The sequence below is a fragment of the Panthera onca genome, chromosome D1, assembly GCF_046562875.1.
Source record: "Panthera onca isolate mPanOnc1 chromosome D1, mPanOnc1 haplotype 2, whole genome shotgun sequence".
NCBI classification, from domain to species: Eukaryota; Metazoa; Chordata; class Mammalia; order Carnivora; family Felidae; genus Panthera; species Panthera onca.
The window spans coordinates 12,733,845-12,755,202 of NC_138348.1; the positions used below are offsets into that span (position 1 = coordinate 12,733,845).

General features: G+C 49.2%; 1 protein-coding gene across 1 annotated transcript; it reads right to left on the reverse strand.

Annotated features, from left to right (window-relative positions):
* Nucleotides 1-2,878: 2,878 nt before the first annotated feature.
* Nucleotides 2,879-15,711, reverse strand: SERPING1 (serpin family G member 1). Its single transcript, XM_060606701.3, has 8 exons — nucleotides 15,570-15,711; nucleotides 14,891-14,968; nucleotides 12,746-13,265; nucleotides 11,070-11,204; nucleotides 8,765-8,968; nucleotides 8,432-8,571; nucleotides 4,618-4,837; nucleotides 2,879-3,394 (listed from the first exon to the last, which is right to left on the reverse strand). Exons 2-8 carry the CDS (start codon nucleotides 14,942-14,944, stop codon nucleotides 3,141-3,143), a joined length of 1,527 nt encoding a protein of 508 aa, XP_060462684.3. The 5' UTR covers nucleotides 14,945-14,968; nucleotides 15,570-15,711; the 3' UTR covers nucleotides 2,879-3,140.
* Between the last annotated feature and the right edge of the window lie 5,647 nt (nucleotides 15,712-21,358).

Genomic DNA, 21,358 nt, shown 5'->3' on the forward strand with positions numbered 1-21,358 from the left:
GAGCTACAGGTCATCTGGGTGGCCCTTGTCTGGTTCTCAGCCTCGGCTGGGAGACTGAGCCGCAAGGAAGGCCTTTGACCTGGGACCTGACCTCCTGAGGCTTCGCCCTAGGAACAGTCCACGGGACACGGGGGAGCAAGTGTGAGAGCAGAAGACAAGCTGATAGGTGAATACAGGGGAGGGGACAAGCCAGGAGTACCTCTCATGTCTTCTTCCCGCCTCTGAGAATTCGACGTCTGCCAGAACGCGCGTGGACGAGAGTACGCTGACCAGTTGAGGCACCAGGGAGCCGACGTGCTTGGTGATCAGAATCCATCCTGTGCCAGTCCGGCCAATGTTTACCGAAGCTGCATCACCGCACGCCGGAGAGAGAGGGGCCAGACTGAAGGCTGAGGGCGGGGAGCCTGGCTGCAGTACCCAGCCTGGCCAGTGATTGCACGGCCCCCCTCCCCACGCCTCAGTTTCTCCTCACGACCAGGGTGTTCACTGAGAAGGGGGACGGGGAAGCCAGATGCTACGGGCAGCAGAAGTCCCTGGAGCAGGAGGCAGCGGTGATGTGGTGGCTTTGATGGCCTTAGGAAATCACTCACTCTACAGAAGCAGCTCAGGCAGGACTAGCTTGACTGAGGTTAAGACCCTGTCAGAAAATCAGGGCACCTGGGTGGCTCGGTCTGTTGAGCGTCTGATTCTTGATTTCAGCTCAGGTCATGATCCAGTGTCGTGGGATTGAGCCCAGCGTCGGGCTCCGCACTGAGTGTAGAGCCCGCTTAACATTCCCTCTCTCTCCCTCTCTACCCCTCTTCCCTGCTCGTGCTCTAAGGAAAAACAAAAAAGACCGTTGGGGCGCCTGGGTGGCTCAGTCGGTTAAGCGTCTGATTTCAGCCCAGGTCATGATCTCACCGTTAGCGGGTTCCAGCCCTGTGTCGGTCTCTGTGCTGACAGCTTAGAGCTTGGAGCCTGCTTGGGATTCTGTGTTTCCCTCTCTCACTACCCCTCCCCCACTCATGATCTCTCTCTCTCTCTCTCTCTCTCTCTCAAAAATAAACATTAAGAAAATTAAAAAAAAAAAAAAAGACCCTATCAGAAAATCAAATCTTCCTGTAGGGCACATGCCTGATGAAGCCCTTGTGGAACAGGGATACATCCAGAAACCAGTCCTCCTGTTTGGGTTGACAACACTGTAACTAGGAGGGGGGAAGAAAGGGGTACAGACACATTTGGCGGGGAAATAGGGACAGGGGACTGAAATAAAAATGGGATGAAAAGGGGAGAGAGGGAAAAAGGGAGCTAGAAGGGCTAAAAGTTGGAGGGAAGGGGCGCCTGGCTGGCTCAGTCGGTTAAGCGTCCAACTTCGGCTCAGATCATGATCTCGTAGTCCGTGAGTTCGAGCTCCACATCGGGCTCCGTGCTGACAGCTCAGAGCCTGGAGCCTGCTTCGGATTCTGTGTCTCCCTCTCTCTCTGCCCCTCCCCCGCCCACATTTTGTCTCTCAAAAACAAATAAACTTTAAAGAAAAAAAAAGGAAAAAAATTTTAAGAAAATAAATAAAAGTTGGAGGGAACGTTAGCGAGTCGAAGAGCAGAAGGCAGACATGAGAAAAACACATTGAGACATCTTCAGGGATGCAAAGAACATTCAGTATTAAAGTCTATCTTTTTAAAAAAAATGTTTATTTATTTTTGAGAGGGAGAGAGAGAGTGCACGCATGAGCAGGGGAAGGGCAGAGAGAGAGACACAGAATCTGAAGCAGGCTCCAGGCTCTGAGCTGTCAGCACAGAGTCTGACGTGGGGCTTGAACTCATGGACAGTGAGATCAGGATCTGTGCCAAAGTTGGAGGCTTAACCCACTGAGCCACCCAGTTGCCCCTAAAATCTATCTTCTTACGGGCATCTGGCTGGCTCTGTCGGGAGAGCATGAAATTCTTGATTTGGGGGTTGTGAGTTTGAGTCCCTTGCTGGGTGTAGAGATTACTAAAACAAAGAAATAAACAAAACTTTAAAAAACTACTACATACGAAATTGTATCTTCCTATTTGTCTGTCTCGTCAAGCTGTAGGTTTTGAAGGCAGGCACTAAATTTAAGTTATCTTTACATTTTCGGTGCTTAGCATAGTGCCCGACACGTCCTAGGTATTCAATGAACAGATAATTAGATATTTAAGAAAAGTCAGGATTTTAAGACAGAAGGGCACAGAGATATAAGAGAGTGGCTCTGAATTTTCAGAGTCAGAAACGTGCTTTCAAATCCATTTCCTAACTGTGTGACTTCGAGCAAGACTTCATCTTTCTGAAGTTTTCCGTATGAAGTTGTGGCAAGCATTAAAGGTCTGCAAAGCTCAGAGTAGATTGCCCGTGTAAGCTCCCAACATTAGTGACTGTTAGTGTCGCGGTTGTTTGCAGACAAGGGACACGGGGACTGTGGTAAATGCAGGTCACCAAGAGCCCCTGACTCATGGCCTCATCTGGAACTTTGTAGTGCCTTTCCATTCTCATGCTAGATGCGGGCAAGTGACTTGCTCTGGCTGATGGTAAACTTGATGCAGAAGTGTGGAAAAGATCGCTCATTTCTGACTCTCTTGGAATCCCTGCCTGCAGGAAGGATGTGGGAGACCTGCAGAGGAGAGCCAAGGTATCCCAGTGGAATCCATTATAGATCGGTCATCCCCCAACTATTAGAGATGCATGAACAAGTCCTGGGAAGATCAGCCAGGTCAGTAAGACCACTCCTCCACTCCCAAGACTTATGTGAAATAATAAGTGGTTGCTATGTTAAGCCACATAGTGGGTTTGGGATGATTTGTTACCCAGCAATACTAGCTGATACAGGGGCCATGGGAGCCCTTGTCCTCAAAAATTGAAAGGCAAATAAGAGAGGAAGTCATGGTCTGCCAGGTTTTATTTGTAGAGTCTGGTAAACTTGAGCCAGAGAAAGCTGCAAACAAGTGTTTTGGGGAGCCCTAGGGAAGGGACATTAGATGTAGGTCCCTCAGCAGACCCCGAGGGCACCCTTCACATGGAGGCAGGGAACACACGAGGCGGAAGGTGGCTGGAGGTGAGTCCAGGCAGGCAACAGCAAGGCTGCCACCGGAAGGGCGAGGCTTGAGGGGGAGGGCTTGCCTTAGCCTGGTGGCCTGCGGGCCTCAGATCCTGGGGTCATACACCCGCCCCATGAAGACAGGGAATTTGTGTTGCTGGTCCCAGATCAGGAAGAGGAAGGGCTGCTGCACTTCAAAGACTAGCAAATTGCGGGCCACGGAAACAGCCGAGGCCGCAGCCGCCTCCACCCCGGACTCCGTCAGCTCCAGCACGGCCTGGTGCTGCATCGCAGAAACCTGAAGATCCGTGTCGTGTGTCAGCCCGCACAGGTTGAGGTCGTAAAGAAAGTCAAAGAATTCTAGAGCAGACCAGAGAAAAACAAGGAGTCAAAGACCAGCAGGAGGGACGCCTGGCTGTCTCAGTTGGTAGAGCGTGCAATTCTGGATCTTGGGCTTGTGAGTTCAAGCCTCACATTGGGTGTAGAGATTATTGAAAGAAAGAAGGAAAGAAAGAAAGAAAGAAAGAAAGAAAGAAAGAAAGAGAGAGAAAGGAGGGAAGGAAGGAAGGAAGGAAGGAAGGAAGGAAGGAAGGAAAAGAAAGAAAAGAAAGAAAGAAAGAAAGAGAAAGAAAGAAGGAAAGAGGAAAGAATAAGGAAAGAAGGAAAGAAAGGGAACAAGCAAGAGAAAGAGAGGAAGGAAGGAAGGAAGGAAGGAAGGCAGGCAGGCAGGCCAGAATGAAAGCCTCAGCTGCTGAAGACATTTGTCCTATATTGTCTGGGTTAGAACCAAGCCCCAATACTCTCTTTGTCCACTTCCCTTGCTTGTCAAATTATATATTGTGCCTTCTGGTCCACTTTCTTAGATCCTGTATCAGTGGGCTGATCTTCACTCCAACTACCACCCTCTCCGAAGAGGTGAGAGGCCTTGCCACACCCCCCCCCACCAAAGAACATTGAGAAATTATATTCTTGCTTCCTTGGACCTTGGAAGTGAGGTCATACACCAGAAAGAGGTCATATGTTACCAAATGAGGTCATATACTAGGAAACAAGTTCACCTATTAGAGGGTTCTATAACAGAAAATGAAATGATATATCTGGACATGAGGTCAAAGATCCGGAAGTGAGGCCAAAAGTCAGGTAAGAGATCTCTGTTGCCTCCCCTAAACTCAGAAGCCTCCAGACTCTATTATGCAGATAGCTTCTTGCATAGTCCATGGGGTGGCTGTGTGTTATGAAAGGTGCCTGGGGAAGGAGCATCCATAACCCATCCTGGCCACCTGTCCCAGTGTCTATGACACGATGAACCAGAGTAGGAATAGTCGAGATGGAGACCTGGGTTGATGTTCTTGTTCATTTCTAATGAGCTCAAGGGACCTTGGGTGAGTCATGTAAACACCGAGTCTCAATTTCCTCAATGATCCAATGGGATGATAGCATCTTCCCCTCTAACTCACAGGACTGAGGAATAACCTGAGATGACGGAGGTATAAAATATCCTAGAGAGTGCTAAACCACATCCTAAGGATACCCTCCTCTCCACCCCAATGGCCTTGGAGTAATCCTGAGCTGCCAGAGCTTACTTAGGTTCTCCACGACCGTCAGCATGTCTTGCTTGCTCGTCACTTTGATGCGGGGTAGCGTCAGGAGAGTGGGCTGGAATTTGGTCATCTCCAGCTTCTTCATGACAGCCTTGAAGACAGTGGGGCTGAGAGCCCGTTCCAGGTCTTCAAGATGGTGTTTCGTGTTCTGGGGCACCAGGATCACCAAGCTGAGGTTGTGGGAGAGCTGCAGCTGCCCCACCTGGAGGGTAAGAGATGCACCTTCTCAGCCTTCCGACCCCGGCTCTCCTGGCTCCCACCCACTGCGTCCCAAGGCTTATCGTTGGTCTGCCGCCATAGTCTGTGCTACCGCAGCAAGCCGCAGCCGGACCGAGGCTCCCAAGCTTGGCGACAAAATGGGGAGGCTAGCTGGGTGAACGGTGCCAGTCTAGCTCTGTGAGTTGCATCTCTGGCGAGATGCAGAGAGAATGAGTATGGCTTTCTGATCACACAGGCGGAGGACTATACCCCGACTCCGCTGCTGACTAGCCACACAATATAGGCAAGCAAGTTGATCTGAGCCCTGTTCCCTTCCCCTCCACTGTGCTGTGCATAAAGTATATAACAGAGTCATCACATCAGTCCTTTTATTTATGTGTTTAATTTTTAAAAAAATTTTTTTTGAGAGAGAGAGAGAGCGAGTGCATGAGCTGGGGAGGGGCAGAGTGAGCGAGGAATCCAAAGTAGCTGTCAGCTACTTCTGAACGATCAGCAAGGAGCCTGAGATGGGGCTCAAACGCACAAACCATGAGATCATGACCTGAGCCGAAGTCAGATGCTTAACCAACTGAGCCACCCAGGTGCCCCAAATGTTTATTTATTTTTGAGAGAGAGAGAAAGAGAGAGAGAGAAAGTGGGGGAGGGGCAGAGAGAGAGGGGAACAGAGGATCCGAAGCAGGCTCTGTGCTGACAGCAGAGAGTCCGACGTGGGGCTCGAACTCACAATCTGTGAGATCATGACCTGAGGCAAAGTCAGAGGCTTAACCAACTGTGCCACCCAGGTGCTCCAGATCAGTCCTTTGAAGGACGTTTTTAAAATTTTTAAGGTATCTTTTTTTTTTTTTTTAATTTTTTAAAAATGTTTATTTTTGAGACAGAGAGAGACAGAGCATGAACGGGGGAGGGTCAGAGAGAGGGAGACACAGAATCTGAAACAGGCTCCAGGCTCCGAGCTGTCAGCACAGAGCCCGAGGCGGGGCTCGAACCCACAGACCGCGAGATCATGACCTGAGCCGAAGTCGGCCGCTCAACCGACTGAGCCATCCAGGCGCCCCAAAATTTTTAAGGTATCTTTACACCCACCATGGGGCTTGAACCCACAACTGTAAGATCAAGAGTCACATGCTCCAAAGACTGAGCCAGTCAGGCGCCCCAGTCCTTTTAAAGACTTTTGGTGGCTCTTTATTGTCTATGAGATTAAGTATAAATCTCTTCGTGTGGCATTTGAGATTGTGTACAAGCCGATCCTAGCTTACCTGTCAAGCTTGCCATTAAAAGGACTTCCAACTGGTGGTCAGACAGAAGTGTGACTCAAGTACAGGACCCATAGGTCTAATATAGAGGGGCTCTCAACCCAGGGTGAATTTGCTCCCAGTGGACACTTGACAATGTCTAGACACATTTTGGTTGTGACAATTGGAAGGGAGGGGACCCACAGTGCTGCTGGCATCTAGTGGTAGAAGACAGGGATGATGCTAAAATCTACACAGTGCCCAGGATAGCCCCTCATAACAAAGAATTACCTAACCCGAAATGTCAATAGTGCCAAGGCTGAGAAACCATAGTCTAATAGGATGTAAGAGACTATAATTACAAGGGCACCATGGTTGAGGTTGGGATAGGAATGAGAAGAATCTAGAATGCAGAATTCAACTGGGCAATAAAGAAATTAATGGGAAACCCATCGATTGTTGGAATGCAAAATAATGGCTCGTGGGGCGCCTGGGTGGCGCAGTCGGTTAAGCGTCCGACTTCAGCCAGGTCACGATCTCGCAGTCCGTGAGTTCGAGCCCCGCGTCAGGCTCTGGGCTGATGGCTCGGAGCCTGGAGCCTGCTTCCGATTCTGTGTCTCCCTCTCTATCTGCCCCTCTCCCGTTCATGCTCTGTCTCTCTCTGTCCCAAAAATAAACAAAGTAATGGCTCGGAAGAAACTGGCGTAAACTGATATCAACTGAAGAACATGGACAAAGGGTCCCTGTTGGCATAGGCACTGGATAGGGCAGACTCATCTGGAAATGTATACCCTTCAGGTCCTGGGTACACACCTTGAATCTCTTACCATAAGATTACCATGTTGTGGTCTTAAATTTTCAAGCCAGTAACCCTTGTATTCCTGAATCCATAAATCTAACCTCCCTAGTTGGGTAAATGTTCTTGAGTCCTAGTAAGCCTTAGAATTAAGTATGAGTTTAACAAAGTAAACCAACTCCATAGTATTAACATCAGAGTATATTCAGGGTGGTTGGTGTGTTCATTATTCAAAATGGTGTTTATAATTTTTAAGAGAACAGACATCAGGGCGCCTGGATGGCTCAGTCGGTTGAGCATCCAACTTCAACTCAGGTCAAGATCTCACGGTTTGTGGGTTCGAGCCCCACACTGGGCTCTATGCCAACAGTGTGAAGCCTGCTTCAGATTCTTTCTCTCCCCCACCCTCTCTCTGCCCCTCCCCTGCTCATGCTCTTCCCCATTCTCTCTCTCAAAAATAAACATTAAAAATATAATAAATAAATAAACTCATAAGAGAATCAGACATCTTAGTTTTATGCTTTTAAGCAAAAAAAAAAAAAAGGTGTAGGATAATTAAATTTGAGAATGATATTGAGATGTTGGTGGAAAGCTGATTTACTCTTCAAATTCAATTTTTACTTTACAGTAAGATTTAGGTGCTTGGAAAGATCTAGCCAACAGGGGGGTTGTAATTCAGCCCTGATGGGTATCTGGCAGGCTTAAAAAGAAAATCAAGTATATGAAACTTATAAAGTATTTTTATAAAGCAAAATATATGGACAAGCTCAAATTGCTTGTGGAAATATGAACCATATTTGTAAATGGAATAAATGGTTTAAAGGAGTTTAATCTGGCGGCGCCTGGGTGACTCAGTCAGTCAAGTGTCTGACTTGGTTTCGGCTCAGGTCATGGTCTTATGGTTCATGAGTTCGAGCCCCACGTTGGGCTCCACACTGATAGTGCAGAACCTGCTTGGGATTCTCTCTATCTCTCTGCGCCTCCCCTGCTCATGCTTGCTCTCTCTCTCTCTCAAAAAAAAAAAAAACAAAAACAAAAACACAAAACCAGAAACTTCTGGGATCCGTATTCAATCTTCCCACCCTTCCCATCCTTTGACATTTTACCATTCAATTTCTGCTAAGGAACACATGCCATTTAACACATGCACACACGTGCACTTACCACGCACATGCACACACAGCTATACCTACCCATACCCATGTACATCTACATACGCATGCTATGCACACGACTTAACTAAGCACCCGGGTCTCCTGGTGGGTTGACGAGAAAAAGAAACAGATGAACAGACTCACTTTTTTGACATTCGATGCAGTGGAGATGAAGAAACTTTTAGAATCCTGCTTTCCAGCCTAAAATAAACCATGCCTGCCTCGGCCAAGCTAGAGAGGGGAAAAGCAGAAAAGATAGGGTGGAAATACAGATGGAAGGAGTAGAAATGAGGAGTTCATAAGGGTATGCCCCAAACTGATGGGGGCCGTGGCATAAAAGACACCAGGACCTGCCAGAGGCTCTGAAACGAGAGTGGGAAGGGCCCAGAACATACCTTGGCTTTCAAAGTTGGGTCAGTGAAATGGGCCACCGGGTATTTCTTGCTGTTCATCATGGATGCTTTTATCACAGAGGATTTGAGGTAAAAGGGCTCCATCCTGGTTCTTTTTGGATCAAAGGTTGTCTTCCACTTGGCTAGAGGGAAGGGGAAGGAGAATTACTCTAAGCAGGTGGGCAAGGGATGACGAGGAGCTCAAAGCCCTGTTGGCAAGGGGTGGGCCGGGCACAAGAGGGTCCAGCTGTGGAACTTGGGGTTGCGTGGGCTTTCAAGCCAGGAAGAGGGAAAGGACTCAGGGCAGAAAGACCGCGTGGCTCAAGGCTCCCTTACCACTCAGGTAGACGGCGTTGAGGAAGACCAGGCAGGTGTCAGAGGGCAGGCTGTCCAGCAGCTGCGTGATCTTGTGGTTGGTCTTCTCCGCCACCCAGGTGTTGATGAGCTCCGTATTGACATCACTGTCGTTTCCCAGGACTGTGGGTCTGCTGCCATAGAGGTTCTGAGAGGCATTCACAAAGGTGTCTCTTACGGCCAGGTCTGGGGGGCGGGAGGCAGGTGGAGAGAGGGAGGCATGAGTCCCCTGAACATCCTCTCCCTTCTAGGAGCAGGCTGTGAGAGGGAACGCGTTTCCTATCGCTCTCAGCTCGCCGCAGCGAACGCGGCAGGCTGGAGCAGGGGGCCAGCCCGCTCCTCTTACAGACACGACAGTGGAGGCCCCGAGAAAGCCAGCCCTGAACTGAAGGCAGGACCCATCCGAGGCCCTTGCTGTCTCCCCTTGCCGGTGGTTGTAGCTCGGCAAAATAACTCTTCTGAGATACTAACTTCCATTTGCCAGTGTTTTCCCTACTCTCTCCCCTGAATTCAGCAGAGAATGGACTCTGCTTCTCGGTGTCAGTGGAAATCTGGTGAGATTTCCCGGCTTTTCTTCTCTAAAGTTCAAGTCCACTAAAGAAAATCGTGTTTGGGGGAGCCTGGGTGGCTCAGGCGGTTGAATGTCTGACTCTCGATTTCGGCTCAGGTCATGATCTCACGATTCGTGAGTTTGAGCCCTGCCTCGGGCTCTGCGCTGACACTGAGGAGTCTGCTTGGGAACCTCTCTCTCTGTTCCTCCCCTGCTTGTGCTCTCTCTTTCTCTCTCAAAATAAATAAATAAATAAATAAATAAATAAATAAATACTTAAAAAAAATGGGGGGGGGGAATAGTGTTTGAAGAGTAATTTTTCTTGGACTAAATAGATAACATCAAATGCAGTTGTGTTTTCTACCAATCTAGCAAGACAGAGGATTGAGTGGATTTGTAGCAAATAAGTAAATGCAGTGTTTCTTGAACACCTCTGAGACGATTTTGCCCATCTCTAAAAACAGGGTATTTTTTTTTTTAAGATAATGGGCTGATGGCTGAGTTTCCTTTGTTTCTTCTTCTTCTTTTGTTTTGCTTCCCTGTGTTTTCTGTTTTTTACAATGAGTAAGTATTGCTTTTTAAGTTTAAAAAAGTGGCGCCTGGGTGGCTCAGTCGGTTGAGTGTTCGACTTCAGCTCAGGTCATGATCTCACAGTTCGCAGGTTCGAGCCCCAAGTCAGGCTCTGTGCTGACAGTTTGGAGCCTGGATTCTGTGTCTCCCTTTCTCTCTGCCCCACCCCCACTTGTGCTCTGTCTCTCTCTGTCTCTCTGTCTCTGTCTCTCTCTGAAACAAATGAACATTAAACATTTTTAAAACAAGTTTAAGAAAAACAGGAAAAAGTTTTCCCTTTAAAGAAGGGGGTCAGACTAGATCTGTAGTTTTCAAACCTCTTTAAGGAGAAGAACTGTGGTTTCAAATAGTCACGTCTGAAGCCCACAGTTAAAAGGGTTCTGGTGGAAGCTGGGGGAGGGCTCGGAGCCTGGCTGGCCCCATCTGCCCCCGCCCCCACAGCTGGTACCCCACCCACCACTCAGCCTCCCTGATCACCCCCCTAACTTCCACCACGACCCCTGAAGCAGCTCAGCAGAACCCCAGGGCTCTGGGGAAGAAAATTTGAAAATAACTGTATTACATCATTTTGGAAGCTTATTAACCTTATTACATACTCAATAATGCAATATATGTAAATGACCACAAATTCACAGAACACAAAAGTGCAAACAACTACAAGTCTCAAGGCTCCCCTGACCCAGATTAATAAAAAATTTTCAACTTGAGGGGCACCTGGGTGGCTCAGTCGGTTAAGTGTCTGAGTCGTGGTTTTGGCTCAGGTCATGATCTCACGGGGTTCGTGAGTTCAAGCCCCACCTCAGGCTCTCCCAACTCCGGATTCTCTCTCTCTCTCTCTCTCTCTCTCTCTCTCTCTCAAAATAAATGAATAAACTTAAAAGAATTTTTTTTTAACTTGAACCCTCTGGTCCTATCTATGAATAAATGCAGAAGGCCATTCTTAATCTAATCAGGGTTGATGCATGGAAATGACTTGCCCAAGGCCTTACCAGGAGAACCATCCAGCACCTAGAGCCAAATGGCATTCCTGCTGAGGCCCTCACCTGCTCTGCAGTCCATCGCTGATGTTCTAGCTCTAACGTTCCCTCCAGCCTCTTTCCCCAGGTCCCCCTCAGAATCCTCTCCAATCCCTGCTTAGCAGCTGTTGTCTTCTCCCAGGAAACTCACCCGGGCTGTGGAAGATCTGAGAGAATGAAGTGAAGCCTTTGGATGTGAAGGCCTTCATGGCCTGGTGGACACAGGCAAAGTCCTCGGGGTAGGAAAGGAGGCTCTCCAGGTTTCTCTTGGTGCTGTCCCCAGCGCCTACGACCAAGGGCAGAAATGAGGGAGAACTGCAGGAACGGGGGACCCACCATTCAGGACTAGGATTGAGAGACCAGGCTGGAATTATGGGGGGGGGGGCGCGTTGTTTCTTGCTTTGAAGGGAATCGCAAATCATCTGAGTGGGAGCGACTGTTTCAAAAGACAATTCCTATGTCAAAGACAGGGGTGGGGGAATTGGGAATAATCACGGATAAGCTTTTCCAAGGCTTTGAATACTCTCCATTTTTCCACCTAATTTTAATCCCACACATCACGGAAGGCCTAGTCCAATCACTGCCTGTTTCACACGTATACTATTACTTAGTTGGTTTGGGTTTACAAAGGTTTACCCTATAGGCAGGGACACATGAGAGGAGACACCAGAGAATCACAAAACAGCATTGATGTTTGGGGGCACCTGGGTGGCTCACTCGGTTAAGCATCTGACTCTTGATTTCAGCTCAGGTCATGATCTCATGGTCTATGACTTCAAGCCCCAAGTCAGGTTCTGCGCTGACAGTGTGGAGCCTGCCTGGGATTCTCTCTCTCTGTCCCTCTCCTGCTCCCTCCCTCCCTCTCAAAATAAACAAATAAACTTAAAAATTAAAAAAAAAAAGAGCATAGACGTTCAATACCCTTTTAGTTATTCATTATTAGATGTTTATTGTGCCCCTCTTCTGTGCAGTAACAGAAAAAATTTATGGAGCACTCTAGGGGGTGTAGATAGAGGTTAATCCCACGGGACTTAATAGCATCTCTCAGGAAGGCAGAGGATTAACATTTTTTTGACCTCCCTCTGAGCCAGGCACTAAGCTATCTGCTTTCTTTTTTGGAGTAGGTACAACCATCTCCATTTCACACCTGAGGACTCAGGCTCAGAGAAGTTAAGGAGCCTGCCAAGATCACACAGCCAGAAAGCACCATCAGCATGATTCTATTCTACGTCTATCAGTCATGGCTTCACCTTCCTTACCACCTTACCCTGAACCAAGGCTGGTGACTGGAACTTTGCTTTATATGTTCCTGTATCGAAAATCATATGACTTCACTCATATGAGGACTTTAAGAGATAAAACAGATGGACATAAGGGAAGGGAAACAAAACTAATATAAAAATAGGGAGGGGGACAAAACAGAAGAGACTCATAAATATGGAGAACTGAGGGTTACTGGAGGGGTTGTGGGAGGGGGGAGGGGCTAAATGGGTAAGGGGCATTAAGGAATCTACTCCTGAAATCATTGTTGCACTATATGCTAACTAACTTGGATGTCAATTTTAAAAAAATAAAATAAAAAATGTTTGTTCCTGTACCGTCCGTGGGGTTTTATAGGCCTTGGTGCCTATCAAATCACTGTTAGCTGAAGGCATACGTGAATGCTCAAGAATGAAAGGTTACCCTCCCCCCAAACGTAGCCCATTTTTATAGCTTCCTCCCTGAGGCATCTGGGGTTTGTAGGCATCTGGGTGGGGAACCTCCTGGGAGGGGCCAACGTACAACTTGGAGAGAACTTTGTCCGGACCTGAGTTTGTCAGAACTTACCAAGCAGGACCTGAGTTAGGAGACTGGCAATGCTGAATGGAGAAAAGGCCATGTTGGTCTCCACCTTCTTAATTGCTGAGAAGGCATGGTAGAGCTTCACCGAGAAGTCCATCAAAGCCTCTCCCAACTTGGACTCTGCCAACTGACTCTCCACGTCAGAACAGGAAGTATTAGGCCCCGGACAGAAGGGTGCCGTAGTGGGCTCGGTAGTGGGCTCGGTAGTGGGCTCGGTAGTGGGCTCAGTAGTGGGCTCGGTCGTGGGCTCGGTCGTGGGCTTAGTCGTAGGCTCGGTCGTGGGTTGAGTAGTGGACTGGATGAAGGGCTGACGGGTGGATTCAAAAGCAGTATTAGTTGTTTCGACGGTTGAGCTGGTTTTCAACAAGGTGGAAGAGTCCTCGGTGTGCTGAATGGATACATCCTTGGGGATCTCTCCCTCCAAGATGTGTTCTTCGCTTTCTCCTTGCTGGCTCTCTGCCGTGGAGCTCTGGCTAGGAACACTCCGATCTGAGAAGGCTCTAACCTGCGGTTCAAGAAACGGAGTTTCATTTTTCCCGCCACGAAGCACAGTCCCCCTTAAACACTCAAAGCGGGAAGGGAAGGGGGGGCTGTGGAAAACGTCCTGTACTGGAGAATAACTGCTGGAAAAACCTGGTGGGTAAGGGGCCTGCCTGAAGCTGCCAACCACTAGTTTTTCCAGAGAAGGGGCAATGCTGGAGCCGGTGGGGGCAGGGGTGGAGACAGGGATAATCTCCGCAAAGGTAAGGAGCAGACGGGGACTCTGTTAACTCTGGGCAATCACTGCCTTACGGGAAGTTGTTTCCCAAATTTTGGAGCTGAGTGCCAATGGCCATTTATCGATGTTCTTGCAATTTCTTCTTCTTCTTTTTTTTAATGTTTACTTATTTTTGAGAGAGAGACAGAGCGGAAGCAGAGGAGGAGCAGAGAGGGAGACGCAGAGGGAGCTCCAGGCTCTGAGCTGTCAGCATGGAGCCCAACGTGGGGCTCGAACCCGCGAACCGTGAGATCTCATGACCTGAGCCAAAGTCGATGCTTAACCGACTGAGAGCCACCCAGGCGCCCCTCTTGCAATTTCTTTTGGGTATCGGCCTGTCTCAGCTCACCTGCCAGGCCAATATAGATATTTGAGCTCGTGATCTTTGCGTGAGAACTGTGGTTTTTCAAATCGTGGGCTGCAAGCCGTTACAGTAGTGCCTACCGAAAACCCCCAGCGTTCCAAAAGAAAGGAAGGGAGGAGGAAGAAATAGTATAGACCAGTGGCTCTCAGTCCGAGACCATTTTAATCCCTGGGAACTTTTGGCAATGTCTGGAGGCAGTTTTGGTTATCTTACGGGAGGGAAGGGGATTGGGGGGTAGGGTGGAGTTGCTAATGGCCATCTCGTGGGTAGAAACCGGGGATACTGCAAAGCGTCCTCCAGTGCACAGGATAGACCCTCCTACTGAATTATCCAGCCCCAAATGTCATGGCTATTATCCCATCTCACTGATAAAAGAAACTGATGCTGAGATATTCAGTAACTAACCCAGGGTCTCACAGAAGCTGATGATTCGACTCTGATTCCAGATCCCTCGCTCATCAAAGGGCAGCACCTGCTGATTCTCTAATGGAACTTCCCAGGCCAACTTCCACACTCGACCATCCCTGCACAGACGCGCAAAGCAAGCGCCCACCTTCCTCCTGACTCCCACACCGCTGGGACCTCTGCTGCGATCGGCCCCCACCCAGACCCCCGGAGTGTTTTCACGGGCGCAGCCCCGAGAGAACCAGGGTCTCAGCAGCCGGGGCCCCACCCCACCCCGCAGCTCAGTTTGCCACCATAACCCCCGGCTTCTAGATCACAGAATGCTGTCCATCTCCTGGCCCTCTCTGACCCTCCCGCTCTATTCTCCACTTTATAAACCATCACAGGTAAGCTCGGGGAAGGGACTTGCTCAAGGCCACCCCAACTGGTGGGCAGCGGGCCGGGATTAGAACCTGGCTGCTGCCTCGCTCTCTCCGAATCCCGGGGCAAGGACCACACTTGCTGATGTCAAGAGGAGCTCTCTTCGTTCTCCGGGCCTGGAACGGTTAAACCTCAACCCCCTTCCCCCCCCCCCCCCCCACGTCCCTTCGAAGGGACCACTCACCCCAGCCAGCAGCAGCAGCAGCAGGAGGGTCAGCGAGGTCAGCCTGGAGGCCATCTGGGCGGCGGCGTCAGCCGGGACCTGCGGAGACAGCCGGCGTTGCAGTCAGCGCCCAGCCCTGGGGCCCTGGGGGCTTCCACCCCACAGCACCTTCCACCCACCCTGGGCCCGCCCCCATTCGGTTCCCGGCCTTAGCCCCTCAGCGCGAATCCCGTCCTCCTTCTCCTCCTCCTTCTCCTCCTCCTCTCCCAGGCTCCTCCCCCTGTTTTGTTTTCCCCAAACCGCTTCCCTTTCCCGGCACCGGCTGGCCCTTCCTTCCCCCTCCCAAGGCCGGGTCTCCATCCATCTGTTCCATCCAGAGTCCGGCTTTAAAGCCTAACAATGACGCTAGAGGCAGGGGGAAGCAGGGGAGGTCCAGAGGGGGCTGGGCACCACAGCTCAGGCGGGAGCGGGAGGGGGGTACGGTGGGGGGGTTACGGTGGGGGGCGGGTAGAGAGGGGCACTGAGGGGAGGGGGTAACGGGAGGAGGGGGACAGAAGTCTTCAGTGGAAGCAAGTCTACAGAAACTTCAGAGATAAAAGGGGGGCAAGAAACCAGGGAAGGGAAAGGAGACGAAGACACCCCACTCCCCACCCTCCCCCCCCCCCCGCACCCCTGCGCCCCCCCTCCCCCATCACCAAACCTGCTCCAAACTCCTGGACGCTGGGCAGCTTCAGTGCCGACTGAGTGGATAGTCCCGCAGGGTCAGGGAGGTGGGGTGCGTGGTGGGGTCGGTCTTGGCTATTGGCTGGCTCAGGACACTGCCCAGTTACAAATTAAGGATGATTGATCGCCGCTGTGAGTTCCCGTAAATGGGGATGGGACGGACCACTCGGTCGGGCTTCGTGGGGCCGGGCCAGATTTCAGTCCCAAGCCCCTTGGGAGCCCGGGGTGGAGAAGCTTGGGTGCAAGTTCTCAGCCCTCCACACCCAAAGTTCCTCTTCTGTCTTCATGGGTCCTGATGAAACTGCATAGACCCAGAATATACTCCATAGTTTACAAGCAACCAACTTTTGGGGAATTGCTCAGCTCTGCTAATCCTCAAAGTAACCCTTTGGAAATCGGTCTCATTGTGCCCGTTTGGTAGTTTAAAAACCTGAGCCTTGGAGCAGTTAAATGTCTGGCCTGTGATCACCCACACTTGGAAAATAGCCTGGACTCTGACCTAAATCCCCTCAAGTCCTGAGCTCGGCCCTGTTCTCCCGTGTGCTGTGCGGTTGTCGTGCTTCGCCGCTGGAGACCTGGAATTAGTGGTTCTTCGCTTGTAGAACAGGTGAGGAATCCGCGAGGCCGCCAGCCCAGCAAGCATTCATTCCCCTTATGCCTGGGCAGATGGTTGGGTGTGAGGCCAGTGGCCTGGGAACCAGCAGACCTGGCGGTGAGGCCTGGCTTGCTGTGTGACCCCCAAGTTGTTTCCCCCTCGCACCAAGCCCTCCTCTCTGGGTTGCCAGATAAAACACAGGAAGCCCTGTTAAATTTGAATTTCAGATAAATAAACAACCAAAAAAAAAAAAAATTTTTAGGAAGTATGTTCCAGGCAATATTGGGAAATACTTAAAAAAAATTTTTTTTTCTCCTGGGGCGCCTGCGTGGCTCAGTCATTTAAGCGTCCGACTGCGGCACAGGGCATGATCTCACAGTTCTTGAGTTCGAGCCCCACATTGGGCTCTCTCCTGTCAATGCAGAACCTGCTTTCCATCCTCTGTCTCCCTCTCTCTGTGCCCCTCCCCTGCTCACTCTCTCTCTCTCTCAAAAAAAAAAATAAATAAACATTAAAAAGTAATAATAATATTTTTTGGTCACTTATCTGAAATTCAAAATTAACTGGGCATTCTGTATTTTATTTGCTAATTCTGGCAACCCTTCCCTCTTTGCCCAACAAGGTCTCTGATATGGCTGTAAAGTTCTATGATCATCTCACTGCTGGGCCGGTCCTGTTTAGAACAGTCAGGAAAGTTAGCTGCTAGCTTCAGAACTGCTATCCTAAGGGACTGCCCAAGGACAGGACGAGAGAATACGTGTGCGTCTCCTTGGGGGTCATTGGAAAAGACCCATAAAGACTATGCTTTGCTGGTGGTCCACTTCCTATGGCCACTTGGGAACCCCCTCAGCCATGGGGGAGTTCCTTCACCACAAGGGCACAGAGGATGCCACTTCCCCATCCCCAGGCCCAAGCTGGGGGCCTGGGACACACACTGAGCTTGTGGATTCTGGGAAATTGGGTCAGCCAAACAAAAAGAAGGTGGTGGAAAGCAACCTCATTCATCCTTGTTAATTTTCATGACACCTATGAAGTGGGTGCTCATATTAATCTCATCTTAAATTTAAAAAAAGAGAGGGGCGAGGAGCCTGGGTGGCTCAGTCAGTTAAGCCTGCAACTCTTGATTTTGGCTTAGCTCATGATCTCACCAACGGTGAGATCTTAAGAGCCGCCTCTCTGTGTTAACAGCACTCAGCCTGCTTGGAATTCTCTCTCCTCTTTCTTCCCCTCCCTCGAAATAAATAAACATTAAAAAAAAAAAAAAGAGAGGACATGTCCTGGAGTGCCTGGGTGGCTCAGTCGGTTAAACAGTTAAGCATCTGACTTTGGCTCAGGTCATGATCTTGCTGTTCATGAGTTCAAGCCCTGCATTGGGCTCTGTGCTGACAGCTCAGAGTCTGGAGCCTGCTTCACATTCTGTGTCTCCCTCTCTCTCTGCCCTTCCCCTACTCATGCTCTGCCTCTGTCTCTCTCTCTCTCTCAAAAATGAATAAACATTAAAAAAATAAATAAATAAAATTAAAAAGAGAGAGAGAGTGGCGCTTGGAGGGCTCAGTCAGTTGAGCATCTGACTTTTGATTCTGGCTCAGGTCGTAACCCCAGGGTCTCGGGATAGAGTCCCGCATCAGGCTCCGTGCTGAGTGTGGAGCCTGCTTAAGATTCTCTCTCCTTCTGCCCCTCTCCCCTGCTCATGCTCTCTCTTCTAAAATTAAAACAAAAAAAAATTTTTTTTTTTAAGAAGAGAGAGACTCATAGAAATTAATCGATCCGTTCAACATCACATAGCAAGTAAGTGACGAGCCAGGATACGGAACAAGTCTGTCTGAACCACAAATCCTGATGAATCCTTGTAAAGAAGAGGTAGACACCAGGGGTTAACCTGAAGCAGGCACCAGAGTGAACATCTCCCGTCCGGCAGCCAGAGTGTGGTGGTCTGTGGACCAGTCTCTGGGTGGAGAAGGCCTGGTGGAGACGTTTGCCCAGTCTGTGGGTCTACCTCCTCAGCCATCTCGGCTCTCTGGCCACTCTGGACATTCAGAGGGTGTCTTTGCTTTGTGGAGATTCTCCTGTCCGATGAGGTTGATATTAAAGCCGAAGGTCTTCCCTGGCTGAGGACATTAGCATTTTTCCCCAAGACGAATGGCCTGCGGTTGACTTAATTAGGATATTTGCAGAATTTCTCACTAGTATGGGTGTTCAGATAGCCAATCAGCTCAGGGTTGTGAACTCAGACCAACCCTGGGGGTCAGGTCTAGGGTTTCTCTGCCTCGAGAACCTTCCCTTCTGGTGGGGACCTCTTCCCCCATATTGATATGCACATGGCTTCTCCCCACTTGGGTACCCTGGGTGAGGTTCAAGTTCCCATTAAAGCTCTTTCTCTAGAGAGAATTTTATCACGTTGGGCATTTTATCAGGTTTTGAATATTTTTCTTCCAGTTGGTCCTCAGATCGTAGAAGTACAAGTTACGTGGATGAACTCTTGCTCAAAATGTATGCACCTATAGTTTCTCCTCTGAAGAAAAATGAACCAAAATTTGGACCCAGGGCAGAGGAATCAGGGTCATCTTATTCTCAGAACACAGAGACTTGTTCAAGTGACTATTTTCTCCCATGGACAGTACACAACTGATACCACCTTAGATGCAGAGAGAAGTGGGTTGATTACATATGAAGAAGGCCTTGGGGGGCTCCTGGGGGGCTCAGTTGGTCGAGTGTCCGACTTCGGCTCAGGTCATGATCTCACCGCTCCCGAGTTCAAGCCCCACGTCAGGCTCTGCACTGACAGCTCAGAGCCTGGAGCCTGTTTCAGATTCCGTGTCTCCCTCTCTGTCTCTGCCCTTCCCACTCTGTTTCTGCCCCTCCCCCACTCGTACACTGTCTCTCTGAAAAATAAACATTAAAATAACTAAGGAAAAAAAAAAAAGGAATGCCTTGGGCATTAGGGTGCCAACCTCTCTTCAGAACCTGGCTGAGGAATACCATTCTAGGGGAAGAAAAATTTGCTTTGACTTCTTATTTACTATGGATCAGGGCCCAGAATCTTTCATGTCGGATATTGACCTGCCAAAATGGGTAAGATGCAAATGCTTTTCTCTGGTATTTTTTTTCAATTAAAAAAAAATGTTTATTTATTTTTGAGACAGAGCGCAAGTGGGGGAGGGGCAGAGAGAGAGGGCGACACAGAATCTGAAACAGGCTCCGAGCTGTCAGCACAGAGCCCAATGCGGGGCTTGAACCCACGAACCGTGAGATCATGACCTGAGCCCAAGTTGGACGCTCAACCGACTGAGCCACCCAGGCGCCCCGCTTTTCTCTGGTATCGAAGAAGGTAAAATAGAAACATTTGGAAGAGACAGTAATGATAACCCCAAAGACTGTGGTCTTCTTGCATGGTAAGGCAGTAGCCACTTCCATCGTCGACTTAGACGGGTTCTTCGTCCAGAATTCTCTTTTTCATTGAGAGTGTGCGTGTGAGCTCGTGCATGTGCACACACGCACGGACATGTAGTTTTTTGCATCCTTCTTTGAACCCGCTTTGTCATCCTGATGTTTGTCTCCTTAATATTCTCACTGTGTATCTGTGCGAGAACGATGGTGATGTTGCTACCATCTTGAAACGCGGGTGGTGGCTTCCCCTTTTGTGAAGCTATTGATGCTCTGTAATTGAAGGTGCACCACTGATGGACCCTTGTCTCGTATTTCCTGCAAACACAGTCCTCTCTGGGGGAAGGCACAGGTGTGGCAGCCATGAGTGAGGAGAGGTTCCTGCTGCCGGTGCTCCCCTGACATCTTCCCTCATTCCCTTTCTCAGTCAGCCCCACACGGGCTCTTTCCTGCTCAACCTTCCAGAGACTGAGCCACCCTGGGAACCCACTAGCAAGCCCTCCTTCACAGGACCTTTCTCCAAAAGACCCTCTTCTCAGATATTAGCACTCCTGTGATCACGGCAGCACTATTCGCAATAGCTAAGATGTGGGAACAACCTAAAATGTCCATCAACAGACGGCTGGATAAAGAAAATGGGATATGTACATGCAACCGATTACTATTCAGCCTTAAAAAAGAAGGGAATCTTGGGGCGCCTGGGTGGCTCAGTCAGTTAAGTGTTCAACTTGGGCTCAGGTCACGATCTCACGGTTTGTGACTTTGAGCCCCACATCGGGCTCTGTGCTGACAGCTCTGAGCCTGGAGCCTGCTTCGGATTCTGTCTCCCTCTCTCTCTGCCCCTCCCCTGCTCACGCTCTGTCTCTCAAAAATAAATAAATGTTTTTTGTTTTTGTTTTTAAAAGAAGGGAATTCTGCTATTTGCCACAACACGGATGGGCCTTGGGGACATTATGCTGAGTGATAGAAGTCAAACAGAGATGGACAAGTACCACATGATTCCACTTTTTTAATTTTTTTTTTTAATTTTATTTAAATTCGTTAGCATACAGTGTAGTATTGGTTTCAGGAGTAGAATTTAGTGAATCATCATTTACATACAACACCCAGTGCTCTTAGTCACAAGTGCCCTCCTTAATGCCCATCACCCATTTAGCCCACCCCCCCACTCCCCTCCAGCAACCGTTTGTTCTCTGTATTTGAGAGTCTCTTATGGTTTGCTTCCCTCTCTGCCTTCTATTATTTTTTTTTATGTTTATTTATTTTTGAGAGAGAGAGAGATCGCGCAGGGGAGGGGCAGAGAGAGAGGGAGACACAGAATTCAAAGCAGGTTCCAGGTTCTGAGCTGTCAGCACAGAGCCCGACGCGGGGCTCAAACCCACGAACCGCGAGATCGTGAACTGTGTGAAAGTCAGACACCCAACTGACTGAGCCACGCAGGTGCCCCTGTTTTTATCTTATTTTAGTTTTCCTTCCCTTCCCCTATGTTCATGTGCTGTGTTTCTTAGTTTCCACATGTGAGTGAAATCATATGATATTTGTCTTTCTCTGATATATATATATGTGTGTGTGTGTGTGTGTGTGTGTGTGTGTGTGTGTGTGTGTGTATATATATATATATCTCCCACATCTTCTTTATCCATTCGTCAGTTGATTGACATTTGGGCTCTTTCTAAATTTGGCTATTGCTGATAGCGCTGCTATAAACATTGGGGTGCATGTGCCCCTTTGAATCAACATTTTTGTATCCTTTGGATAAATACCTAATAGTACTTGGGGCACCTAGG

Coding starts and splice junctions, on each gene's coding strand:
- SERPING1 (XM_060606701.3), bottom strand. CDS start 14,944: ATGGCCTCCAGGCTGACCTCGCTGACCCTCCTGCTGCTGCTGCTGCTG. Junction 8,969..11,069: donor TCAGATCTTCCACAGCCCGG/GTGAGTTTCCTG, acceptor CCCGCCCCCCAG/ACCTGGCCGTAAGAGACACC. Junction 3,395..4,617: donor GACGGTCGTGGAGAACCTAA/GTAAGCTCTGGC, acceptor GGTCTGCTCTAG/AATTCTTTGACTTTCTTTAC.